This window comes from Gopherus flavomarginatus, chromosome 1 (genome assembly GCF_025201925.1).
Source record: "Gopherus flavomarginatus isolate rGopFla2 chromosome 1, rGopFla2.mat.asm, whole genome shotgun sequence".
In the NCBI taxonomy this organism is placed as follows: Eukaryota; Metazoa; Chordata; order Testudines; family Testudinidae; genus Gopherus; species Gopherus flavomarginatus.
The window spans coordinates 123,774,179-123,787,608 of record NC_066617.1 but is presented as its reverse complement, the minus strand read 5'-3'; the positions used below and the strand labels follow the sequence as shown (position 1 = coordinate 123,787,608).

The 13,430-nt window shown below is 41.1% G+C and overlaps 1 protein-coding gene across 13 annotated transcripts in view; it reads right to left on the bottom strand.

Moving 5' to 3' along the window:
• Positions 1-1,225: 1,225 nt before the first annotated feature.
• The window catches only part of PLEKHA5 (pleckstrin homology domain containing A5), a 294,700-nt gene continuing 282,495 nt past the window's right edge, over positions 1,226-13,430 (bottom strand). For 12 of the 13 annotated variants that reach the window (XM_050967965.1, XM_050968002.1, XM_050967954.1 and 9 more), the window contains 6 exons: positions 11,273-11,482; positions 10,389-10,544; positions 9,094-9,218; positions 6,751-6,893; positions 5,366-5,470; positions 1,226-2,079 (listed from right to left, as the gene is read on the bottom strand). In XM_050967965.1, the coding sequence (XP_050823922.1) occupies positions 5,376-5,470; positions 6,751-6,893; positions 9,094-9,218; positions 10,389-10,544; positions 11,273-11,482 (729 nt within the window). In that variant the 3' untranslated portion in view covers positions 1,226-2,079; positions 5,366-5,375. The remainder of the gene's footprint in view (positions 2,080-5,365; positions 5,471-6,750; positions 6,894-9,093; positions 9,219-10,388; positions 10,545-11,272; positions 11,483-13,430) is intronic. The other variant, XM_050967974.1, reaches the window with a different exon arrangement.

Genomic DNA, 13,430 nt, shown 5'->3' with positions numbered 1-13,430 from the left:
AATGATTTTAAGTTTTTTTTTTCGTTCCTGGAAGATGATATGCAAACATCAGAGCCCCGAGGAATCATCTCATTCCTCTCCTCACCCCTACCATATATGGTGTTCACTCTAATGTGTTAATGCCTTTTAAAAATTATAATTTAATCCTCTCAGCATCCTTATGAGATAAGCAATTTTACATAAACAGATTTGGAACTGAAGCAAAAAGCAACTAAGTGATGCGCCCAAGGTCACAGGGGAAAGCATGGCAGAGCCAGGAACTGAACTCAAATTTCTTCCTGACTACCAACCACAAGGCTGTCTTTTTGCTCTGTGCTGTGGGCACGACTTCCAGCTGGGCAAGGTGGAATCCCTTAAGAGAGTCTACCAGTGCTGCTCTTGTTTGTAGGTGATGTCACTCAGGCTATGTCTACACTAGCACGTATTATGTCGGTAAAACTTGTTGCTCAGGGGTGTGAATATTCCACTACCTTGAGCAACATAAGTTTCACCAGCATAAGTGGTAGTGTGCACAGCACTATGTTGGCATGAGAGCGTCTCCCACTGTGGGGGTGGATTAATTATGTCGATAGTTCTCTCCCATCGGCCTCGCAGCAGCTCCATGAGAGATCGTACAGTAGTGCAACTGCATTGGTATGGTTGTGTCGCTGTAAGCTCTCTAGTGTAGACATAGCTTCAGTTTTTAAGACCAGAAGAGACCATCATATTCATACAGTGATCTCCTGCACATCACAGACCATCCTCCAACCAATCCTGTAATACAGGGGTTCTCAACCTTTTGCTTTCCACCCCCCTCCCCCAACATGCTATAAAAACTCCATGACCCACCTGTGTCACAACAACAGGTTTTCTGCATATAAAAGCAAGGGCCAGCGTTAGGGGATGGAACAGGGCAATTGCCTTAGGCCTCATGCCACAGAAGCCCCCACAAAGCTACATTCCTCAAGCTTCAGATTGCCTCAGGTGGTGCTCAGGACCCAGGCTTCAGCTCCACATGGCATGGCTTTAGCTTTCTCCCCTGAGCCCCAGTCAATCTAATGCTGGCTCCGTATTGGTGGCCCCCCTGAAACCTGCTTGCAGCCCCCCAGGGGGCCTCGGACCGCTGATTGAGAACCACTGCTGTAATAGGCCGATAACCCCTATTAAGATGTGCTTCCCACACAAAGAGTCGTGATGAGTACACTGTCCGTCATCTGCTTGCCGAAAGAAATACTACCCACACAGCTTAAGAACATTAACATTTATTTAACATGATAAAAAAGAAATGAGATATGAACATTTGCATTTGAACAATAGTTAAGTGGCTTCTTATACTTACATTGGATGTGCTCATTGTATAATATATACACAATGAACATAATTACATTTGTACACAAACTAAGTACTGGAATTGAAAACCTGCTTATTGCTATACACACCCTATTCCAACGAAGGAAGAGCCCAGTACCTCAAAATACCTACACTTCATTTTGTTTAAGAAAAAGTAAGCACAAACATTCATGTATATGTGATAACAGTGTGGCAGTAACTGCTGATGCTGCAACCTGACCAAGAAATAATTACAGCAGAAACAGGACATACTTTACTCAGCAATAATAAAAATGGCACATTTTAAATAGATATAAAAATTTTACAAATCAAATGTCCAAATACACTAGTATTTAAAAAGTGTAAAACAAGGTTTAGTGGTGATATGTAAAAGAAACTGATCTGTTATGTACCTAAAAGAAGCAAAAATGCAAACTTAAATGATTTCATAATTAAAAATATTAAATTCTGTAAAACATCAACTAAGTCTGACTTTAGGCTGCATATTCAAAAGAATCTTTATGTGCATGGAAATCATAGCAGCAAGCTGGTATCGGAAGAACAATCTTCAGACTGTTGAGTGTACATATGGGCCATTTAAAGCTGTCTTGGAATAAACATTTTCCAGGAAGTTATAAAATGATGCTTTGTGGCCAAAAGCATCAGAACTATGAATTTCATAGATTTAAAATATACTCTACAATATCTTCTTATATTCCCATAGGTCGACACTCCTCGGCCATGAATAGTTTCAACAGAATCTGTTAAGAGCTGAAAGACAGACATGGATCAAGTTACTGTATTTTACCAAAACACTGTATAAAATAGCTTTTAGGATTAGGCATGGTGGGGAGATTCTGACCTCACTGTGGCTATCCACAAAGAAAATTAAATTATATTAAAAAGAATCTAAGAAAAAATTAGTTTCCACAACCTATTTTTTTAGGCATTAAAGCTACTGACAGCAATTCACAAATAAACTGAAACAAACAGGAGTTTTTTTGCACAAAGAACCATTTTAGGGTTTTATACTGCCACCATCAATACAGTAACTAAGTGCTTTCCATGTAAAATTAGCAGCGAAGCCCCTAAATGCTGTACCAAGGACTGGCAAGATTAGAACCTGGACACAGTACTCTTCACTTGCTATGATGTAATGCAGTGTTTGGGATGAAAGATTCTAAATAAACGTCATTATCACTCTATTAAATTGTATTTAAGCATATATCAGCATGCTTAAAATGTAAAAATATACTTGTGATAGATACAAACTTTGTCTTAGCGTTGCCAGAAAACATGATATAGAATAAGCTCTCTCCTTAGTCCTATGATACCACATAGCACCATTTTCCTTTTCCAAATTCCACTGCCTCACTGACACCCATCATGCATTTCCCAGACCTTGTCTTAAAAACTGGCCTTTCTATGAATTGAAACGCACCTCCCAACTTATACATTCTCTCTATTGCAGAGGATTTCTTGCCTTACAGTTTGCATCCCATTGAGTAAATAAGTTCCTGCTTTAAAAAATTAAACTCCTCCTATAGGACAGGAAACTTGTTCACAGCCTGGTACGTTTGCTGTTTCATTTGAGAAATTACAGCTCTTACATTAGTCATGGGTAACAGCAATGCTCCACACATTCAACAAACATTTTAAATGCCTTGGGTAGTGCTTAAGAAAGGTGTTTGACTGACAGCCCTGGTGAAAGACCTTTAGTCAGAGAAGTACATTGTGGGCAGCAGCAGTGTGGGCTCCCACATGCTGTGCTTCATTGTATTTCAACTAAAACGGGTCAGGAATTTTTTGACAAGAAACTTTTTTTAGTTGGAAAATGCTGATTTACTGAAAATGAAACTTTTTGTGGAAATGTCTTGTTTTCAGTGGGGGTGGGGGAAGAAAAGGCCCACCCCAGAACAGTCAAATAGCAGAGTGGCTAGTGCACTCTTCTGGGATGAACAAATCCCTGCTCCAAATCATGCATGGAGGGACTTGAGCCTTCATGAGAGTCTCCCTTTAATTTTTTGCAAAAACCTTTCGGACAGTCTAGGTTTCATTGCAATGGAGAACAAAACCAAATGTCAAAATATTTTTTGTGACATGGAATTCTTGTTTTCCAGGCTAGTATTAACCCTGATATGAAACCAGCTATACAATGACCATTCAATATCGGGGCTCTGATGAGACTGCTAACCAGTGTGTCAAGTGCAGATATGAGGTATACACTAGGAAATGGACTAATGCCTCCAACTACATTCAGATACTGAACAGAGGGAAACTATTTTTTAGGCTCTAATATCCCTGGCTTTACTAAAACTATGGAACTAGTCTACAGACACAGTGAGCCTAACTGTGTGTTTTTATTATTGCTATCCTCTTCCTCCCATCCTTTTCCCTTCTACTACTTATCAAGTCACACTTATTTGTCTTAAATTAGATTATAAAAACTCTTAGGAACATATGGTATGTACAGTTCATAGTTCAACTGGGCTATGATCCTGACTGGAGACTTTGGGTGTTGTAACACCAAATACGGATACATTTTTACCTTGACTGGATAAGCACGTGTTTCATTACAATTTAATATCTCCTATCAAGGGACTGTTATTCTACCATTACAGAAGAATATGCTAATTGGTCCTTTTCATTTCTAACTACTACTACCTTATCCGAATACTGTAAGGAATGGTTACTTACTTTAACTGTGGTTCTTTGAAATGTGATGCAGATGTGTATTCCACTTAGGTGTGTCCGTGTGCCCAGTGCACAGGAACCAGGGAATTTTACTTGTAGAGAGAGAATACTTGTGCCTCGTGGCCGCAGCCCCTCCCCAGCTATATAAGGTAGTGCAGTTCCGAACCCCCTCAGTTCCTTCACACCAAGTGCCCAGAGAAACTGTGATGCAGAGGGGACAGAGGTAGGTTGTGGAATACACATCTAAAAGAACCAGAGTTACAGTAAGAAAAGGTTTCTTCAAGTAGATGCAGCCATGTATTCCACTTCAGTGGCTCACAAGCAGTTCCCCCAGGAAGTGGGGCTCAGACAGTCTGCATAAACAATGACTGCAGGACCACCCATTGAAGAAAGCATCCACCCTGGAAGATGCAGTAATGATTGGATGGTTTGCATGTAGCAGCCCTGAAAATGTCCGATACTGAAATGCACTGAAGAACGCTACTGATGTTGCTTGCACTCTCATAGAACTAGCTCGCATCCGCTGAAGGAGGCGTAGTTAAAGCTATTTCATATGAAGTCACGATAAAAGAGGTTATTCATTTAGAGACTGTGAAGAGACCACCGGACCCTTCATATGATCTGTATGTGACATGAACAGGCATGGTGAAGCACAAAACAGTTTAGTCTGGTCCAAATAGAAAGCCAGACATCGCTTGACATCTGATGTGTGGAAATGCTGCTCTTCCAGAGATGAATGCAACTTAGGAAAAAACACAGGTAAATATACCACCTGGTTCAAATGAAGCTGAAAAACCACTTCAGATAAAAATTTTGGGTGTGGTCATAAAGTCAGTTTGTCTTTAGAGAATTGTATGTAAGGAGGCTCTGCCATCAGAGACTGCAACAGGCTCTCCTTGTGGATGCTATTGCTATCAGCAATGTAGTCTTCTGAGACAAAAGTGGAAAGGGACAAGATGCCAGGGGCATCTAAGAAAGAGAGAGGTTGTGAGGTTAGGAACCACACAGAGCTTTGACTCCAGCCACAGGTGGTAAGAAGGAAACAGATAGGGGTTAGGGGAATGCTACCTCATATAGCCAGAGGAGGGGCTATGGCCACAAGCTGCGAGCGGTGACCTTCTAATGGCACTGCTCAGCAAAATTCTCCAGCTCCAGCGTGCTAGGTGTGAATGCACCTCAGTTGAATATGCAGCACCTGCACCTGCATACTCAAAGAATCAATACATTCCTGTTTTGTTTGCTTGTTTGATTGCTATATATATCTCAGCTACCTTCACCCTACTTAATAAAATTTTCTGTATGCGCTTCTCAAAGAAAACTACGGTATACCCAGAAAAATAGCATGACTGAAAAGCAGACGTACTTGTCTGAGACTATACACACATGAAATGTGATCCTTCTGTGAGCTGTGGTTGCGTTGATAGAGCTGGTGATGGTGGGGACTCTGGTGAAGAGGGCAGATTTTTTCCTGAAAAGAGAAATTAAAAAATAAATATCACAGAAGGCAAAAGTTAGACAAATTGAAAATATTTCAAGCAGCATGAAATTTGTGAACAAGGTGTTATGCAAGTAAAGGTTAAAATAATCAGAAGAAACTTTTAAAATCAACATTATATAGTGAAAATAATGCTATTTAAAGAGAAGAATATACATTGTTCTTAAGGAAGATATTTGCCCACATATAAGTAATTGTACCTCTGCAGAACAGACATGGTACACAAGAAAGTTGTAGTGTCGCACAGTACAACGGATACAGTACTGATGGTTAATGAATATGAAGAGAATTCTTTATTGAGTTTATTAGACACAGCCATAACCCTGTTATCTAAGAGTAACTAAACCTTCCCTATGATGTCACCACAAAGGATCTTTCCTAGTCCTGGCCTGAACTAAACAGTCATGAGAATGACTGTGCCATTTGCCTTGTTTATTTATCCTTACACCACATCTGCACTTCCTTATTCCTCCCTGGCACCAAACAACTCCTGATCACCTCAAGTATTGATCATTCCATCTGCCCATTTCATAAGCAACTTGGCCGTCCCCCAGCACTCTGATTTTCTTGCAAAGTGTGCCATTAAGGTACTTGCAACCACCCTGTCTTTTTCACTTCTGGCATCCCTCCTGAACTCTGGAGACACACACACCAACCTCTCTTATTTTTCTGGTTCATAATCTAATGCCTAAATTGGGAACTATCTGTGTTAATATGGCCCACATCACTGTAGTATCTATGTTACAGTCAAAGAGCTCAGACCTGCAAGGACCAGGAAAGGGGATCAACAGCAGGAAAGTGTGTGTTTAGAATAGATGCCTTTGGTGAAATGACCTACAGGAGAAAGTCCTGGAGCTGACTGGAACCAGTAGCAAGAACGAAGACAGCACTGAACATGTGCAGAGGATTGGGGAGGAGGGGTGTTCTGGAGGGAGACAGAACTATTTGCTCCAGCCAAGAGAAACTTCTGGGAACACCCTCTCATCCTCAAACTAGTTGCCTCCAAAAGATCTGCATTTAAATCTCTGAAAACAGTGTGTTTCTGAGATTAGTCCATTGGGAAATTGGCCGGGGCTCTGTCTATCCCTCCCCATCAGGTGAAAAAATATGCATGCAAGACCCAGATTAGTTTAGATTTCTTTTCACTGTACAAGAATTTCAGAGCATCAGAAAACAATCAGAATGTATATTACATATGTAACATTTAATTCCCCATATACATTTCTGTGTAACTGACAGTCTCTTTTCCATACCTGCTGTTTGATTTTCTCTTGAAGATTGTACTGCTAACTCAAAAGAAGAAATAATCCCTTCTTGTGCTTGAACACTGGTTGCTTCACTCTCTTTTGGACTGGTTTCATGTTTGTGGTTTGCAATAGGGGCCATGTTCTGCAGACTAGTTAAAAAAATTGCTATTTTTAGAAATCGTTTAATTTCAGGTGTTAACCAATATTTACGTGCAATTGGAGTTCCAGCATTTAATTTTCTTCTCTTAACACAAACCCCTCCAATTTACAAGATTGTGTTGTTTAAATCAAATGCATATTTCTGGAACCTATAGTAGAGTGTTGAAACCCTCAATCGAAGAAAAAGTTAGTTTTGTTTCAATCTTATAAAATTCATTCTAGAGTGTGTGAAAAAAGAACTTTAAACTGGGAACTTGACAATTTTTTTTTAATTTTTTTTTTACTTTTCATACTTATATATTGAAATAGATACCAAATTCAAGGCTGTAGGGAAGATACAGTGTGTCATGAGAATGTTATGACCATGCGAGAGGGCCTCACTCTACACTGATAGTAAGACGAGTGTCTAGCTTCCAATCAGGAAAGAACTACTTATGTGATGTACCAAAGCTCCAGTACTACTCTAACTCCGAAATCACAGAGTTAATGGAAGCCCTCCAAGGGGATGAAGTACCCTAAGGCAGTGATTCTCAACCACAGGTATGCGTACCTTGAAGGTACATCAGCTTATCTAGATACTTGCCTAGTTTTACAACAGGCTACATAAAAAGCACTCACCAAGTCAGTGCAAACTAAAATTTCATACAATGACTTTTTTTATACAGCTCTATATACTATACACTGAAATGTAAGCACAATATTTATATTCCAATAATTTTATGTTATAAGGTAAAAATGAGAAAGGAAGCAATTTTTCAGTAATAGTGTGCTGTGACACTTTTGTATTTGCGTCTGATTTTGTAAGCAAGTGGTTTTTAAGTGAGGTGAAACTTGGGGTACAGAAGACAAATCGGACTCCAAAAAAGGGTAAGGTAGTCTGGAAAGGTTGAGAACAACTGCCCTTAGGGGTCAAAAGTCCAGACTGCTCCTGAGTTGATTGTTTCCATGCACAGTGCAATGGACTCCAATAAAAAAAACTTGCCATTGGAGCCTTCAGGTGAGGCTTTTAACAGGAATCTTATGGAAAGCTTTGATGAGGCAAGAAAAACTATTGAGCCCTCATCCTGAGATAAAATTATTGACTAGATCTTGCATCCCAAAGCAAACCACAAATTGTGTTTGTCCATGATGAACATACGCTCATAAATGTATTTGAAACTTCCCACATATTAGTTCTGAGCAAAAACAGCAACACAGAAAAAGGAAAAAACAAAAACAAAACCTAACCCAGAAATTAGTCTTGGGAGGATACCTGACTCCAGGATATTTCACAATTACTTGTTATTTCTTTTGCCCCAAGTTTGATCTAAGAACCAGTGTTGACCAGGTTACCTCCTTGTTACCAATCCATGGTGGGCGAACTCAGGGAATTTCTGATTTCAATAGGTGGCTGGAAATGAATCATTACTATAAGTATAACAAGTTTGCTATGAATAGGAAGAACAACTAAGTTGCATTCAGAATATGTTATATTTTTTATATTTTGTTCCATAGCTGTGCTGTGTTCTACTTCTCAGAAGAGTGAAGTCTATGTTGGAGCCCCTAAGTAGAATGGACTCTGAATTTGCCTGGAAGTAGGAAGGGTAAGGAGAAAAATCTTGAGTATTTTAGTTCTCTCAATATCTACATAGAGAGACTCTAAGAGTGAAACTAATGAGCAGAATAACATTGATAATATTGTTCAGGCCTGATGAATTTATTTCCATGAATCACAAAGTTCAAAGCCCATTTGTAAACAGTTCATGGCCTGATCCTCCTAGACTTTAGGGTCAGAAGGGACCAATGTGATCATCTAGTCTGACCTCCTAAACCTATACCTATATCCTATACCTGCCTCTAATAATGAATGCAGGACTGGGTCAAATATGTGCTATTTCTTTCTATGATTATATTATGCAATCAAATCTTAACACAAAAACCATTTTGTAATGAACAACCTGTCCATGCTTAAAACAATTTTTCCATTTTTCATACCACCTAACCATTCGTATTCATTGTATTTTTAGAGAGAAAATAAACATATTTGTTTACATGCAGCCCCATACTACCCACACTTTACCTTTGGAGTTGCGAAGAACAGTGAATCAAGCTTCCAAAAGGTAAAACACTAAAATATTCATTATTAAACTGTAATTAACTGCTGGACTAGTTCAATATGCAATTATCTTATTTTTATTTATTTATTTTTACCTGGTATCTACAGTATGTGTTTTTCCCAATTTCTTTTGCTTTTCTACTTCTCCTTCAGCATTCCCTTCTTTTGGATCAGCTATAACACATGTGTCTGGTAACAGTGGGTCATCACTTTTTGTCAACTTTAAAAAGAAAAAGTTGAGAAGTTTTACGAAAAATCTGTAGGTACACACTGTGAGCACATACTCAATGGTGGGCAGAGAACTGATATTCAGGAAGTAAGCTTTGTCAACACAGCCAAATTTTGGCCTCAGTTATATACGTATAACTGAAGAATTATGTTTACGTAATTTATATCAATACCATTACCTGAAGAGCAATACAGGAAGAAATGTGCAGAATTTGGCCCAATGAATTCTGAGAGTGACCTAGAACTATCAGGGAACTATCTAGAATCTGGATTGCAGTTTCTGTATTGTTTTCATATCTCCAACACCATCCAAAATGAATGCAACGCACAACTGCTTGGACACATTACTCAGTGTGAATACTTTAGAAGTTCTCATTAGATACATGTTATCAGAGGGGTAGCCGTGTTAGTCTGGATCTGCAAAAGCAGCAAAGAAGTCCTGTGGCACCTTATAGACTAACAGACCTATTGGAGCATGAGCTTTTATGGGTGAATACCCACTTCGTCAGATGCATGACACACAAAAGCTCATGCTCCAATAGGTCTGTTAGTCTATAAGGTGCCACAGGACTCTTTGCTCATTAGATACGGTCATTATCTGTGTGTGAAGTAGCACTCTTTCAAAAGGCTCAAGAAGGCTTCGAGTAAAAGGTGTTAAGAAAAAGATGGTCAGTTTTAATAACTTGATTTTATATTGTTACTCTGCTGAAACCTGATAAAGAAAATGGTCAAGGTAAAGTGGTAGTGGTTCTGACAGCCTTTAGCTCCACCCGTAAATCATCACACTTTTGAACAGCTATTAGGATATTTTAAAACAGAGTAAAACTGGGTGGGATGCAAGATAAATCTGAGAGAAGTACCATTTTGATGATCAGCACAAGTCATAATTATTGCCTAATTCCATGCCATATAAATTGTTCTCTCCTCTTATTTATTTGTTAAGCAATTTGATGTGCTGGGTGCTATACAAATCAAAAAAGGAAGAAAAAGGTCCCTGGTCTGAGGAGGAAACCTCAGTCATAAAATGCACTGGAAGACCTGAGTTAAATTCATCTAGAAGAGTTTCTGAACCGGAAGGTGATGTTACTTACAGATGTGCTCAGTATTTGTGGAAGAAGTTACTTTTGAGGTAGGATTGAACACTCTAAATATAACTTATTACCTCTTTAGTAAAATCTGCATTATGCTCTTCTGATCCAGCATTTAGTTGTGTTACTACTTCTGCAGTAGTTTCAGGATTTTGCTCCAAATCATTCTCTCTTATGGCATTCTCTAATTTCTTAATGTTACTAGATACCATATCGTCCTTTCTTCGATTCTGTAGAACAAATGTGATATATGGAGATACTTGCAATAAAAATCCAGTGGTATTACTGCATACTCTTTTCCTATTGTTATGCTGAGACTTCCATTATGACCTCTAACACACTGCTAAAAGTTTTGAAAAAAAACTTTAGACTGCTTGACCTCAATTCAAAAGTTTACCTCCCATTTCCTCATAAATGAATTAAAATTGCTTTTGAAATCTTAACTTTAAACATTCTGACTTTCATGTAATTAAAACATCCAACTGTAATAAGTCAGGAACAATTCGTTGCTTATAGCAGATAGCCATAAATTTTATAACTGCATAAAGTATGGGGAGCTGGTAGTAATTCTTAAATTTAGGCTGCCTAACATTTTCCATTATGAAAAAAAACGCTTGCAACCTTTTTGGAGAAGTGCTAACACCTCCACTGTTTGCAGCATGCCATTGAAATTTGGTAGAGGAGTGACTTTTCTCTATCCCAGGAAATTCCATTTAGGTTTAGCTGAGTTATAAATTGTTAAAAAGGTCTATTTCCCTTTCTGCTGCTTGCATTCCTAAGGACAATTTTGACAGTCTGCTATAAATGGACATTCTGAAGTGCAAGGCCCATGCAGCCACTAAAGCAGCAGCAGCAGCAGCATTTGACTTTGCAACTTTCTCCCTTCTCCGCAACACAATTTTTTTTTTTTTTTTTGTTCTAACATATTACTGTGTACACCAAGGAAGTTTTGGCATACCTGAGCCAGCTTAAATGGATTATCCCTAACAAAGGATGAGCTCTGTGAAGGAGACAGATCTGAAACGCCAATAATATTTAGTCCCTTTTTCTTCTCTCTCAGACAAGCTTGTTGGTGTCTCTTTATTCTTTCCATCTGCTCCTCCACAGTCATTCGAGGCCGAGTGTTTTCTGCCAGACATAACTGCTCCACCGCACTTCTCGGCCTTTCCTTAAAAGAAAGGAACATACTTTATTAAAGAATACTCTTTGAAGCAATGTTGTGAACATATTGCGTGGGTGTTCACTTAAAAAAGCTTGTACTGCACACCTGCATTTGGCCTAACTCTGGTATCTCCTATATTAAGACTGGTCAATAAGTCAAATACCAGAGGAAGTTTTAGGGACTAGATTTATCTGCAGTAGAAAATTACGTCATGGTAGAACATGTTTTAATGTTAAGAATGACTGAGCTCTCAGTGTAGATAAAAACTAGCATGTTTAATGTGTCAGCTGATTGTGGTTACCGTTGGGTTGGGGTTAATAAATTCAGCTGCCTTTGTTCTTCTTTTGCACTTACTTAGTGCAAGGCTACACCAGAAGCACTAGATGCAGCTGCGCCACGTCTGGTGAAGACACCCTAGGCTGAAGGCATAATTACTCCACCCGTGGACAGCGCTTAGGTCATTGTAAGTTGCATTGCTCAGGAGTTGGCTTTTTCACATACCCTTGAGAGATCGAAGTTACATCAACTTAAGTGGTAGTGTAGACCTGTCCTGAGGTAAATAAGAGCTGGTCAGTTAATAAGGAGTGGTTACCATGACCAGCTGATATGGAGTTCAACTGTATTATTATTCATATTACTGTAGCACCTAAGAGTCTCAGTCAGGAACCAGTACAAACTGGCGCTGTACAAACACAGAACAAAAACATGACAGTCTTTGCCTGCACTGCACAATAGTGCCCACTGTAGTTTATTTTCCAATCAAAATGAAATGGTTGTTTAAATTTATATGAAGTTGTTTCACCTAAAAGTGACTACACCTCTACTCCAATACAACACGTTCATCTGAAGACAAAAAAAATCTCACCGCGTTATATAGAACTAGTTTCCCCCCCTCTGCCCCCGGTTCCTTGTTCCCTGACTACTCCCTCCAGAGACCCCTGTCCTTAATCACCCCCAGAACCCCAACCCCTACCCAACCCCCCTGCTCCCTGTCCCCTGACTGCTCCAACCCCTATTCATAGCCCCCGCCCCCTGATAGGCGCGAAGTGGAGCAATATGGCCCCAGCCCACTCCACTCTGCCACCTCCCAGCCGTGGCACGCTGGTGAGTGTGGGAAGGCTGGGGAAAGGATACCCCCCGCACCCACCTGCGGCGGGAAGCGGAGTGCAGCAGCTAGGAGCTGGCAGAGTAGGGTGGGCTGGGGCCGGGCTGCTCCACTTCCCGCAGCCGGTGAGTGCGGGGAGGTTAGGGAAAGGAAGCTCCCCCACTCACCTGTGTCGGGAAGTGGAGCCATGCAGCCCCAGCCCGCTCCACTTTCCTTACCCCGACCCCAGCTGTGTTGCTGGGGGTGGGGTGGTGTGTGTGTGTGTTTGCGTGTGTTGGGGAAAGGTCCTGCACTCACCTGCGGCAGGAAGCAGAGCAGCGCAACCCCAGCCTGCTCTATTCAACCAGCTCCCAGCCGTGGCGCTTCGCTTCCCGCCACCGGTGAGTGCAGGGAGGTTGGGGAAAGGACACCCACCCATACTCACCTGCGACGGGAAGCGGAGCGCCGCGGCTGGGAGCTGGCTGAATAGAGCAGGCTGGGGCTGGGCTGCTCCACTTCCCGCTGCCGGTGAGCGCGGGAAGGTTGGGGAAAGGATGCCCTCTGCACACACTGGCAGCGGAGCAATGCGGCCCCAGTCCACTCCGCTTTTCTTGCCGCAGCCCCAGCTGTGTCGCCGAGGGGGAGGGTCGGGGGGTGGGGGAAAGGTACCATACTCACCTGTGGTGGGAAGCGGAGCGCCATGGCTGGGAACTGGTGGGGTGGAGTGGAGTGGGCTGGGGACGGACTACTCCGCTTCCGCCGCTGTGTGCGGGGAGGATCTCTTCCCCCAAACCCCCTCCCCCCAGCGACACAGCTGGGGCTGGGGCAGCGGAGTGGGCTGTTCCCGGCCCCCGCTAATCCCCCAGGCCA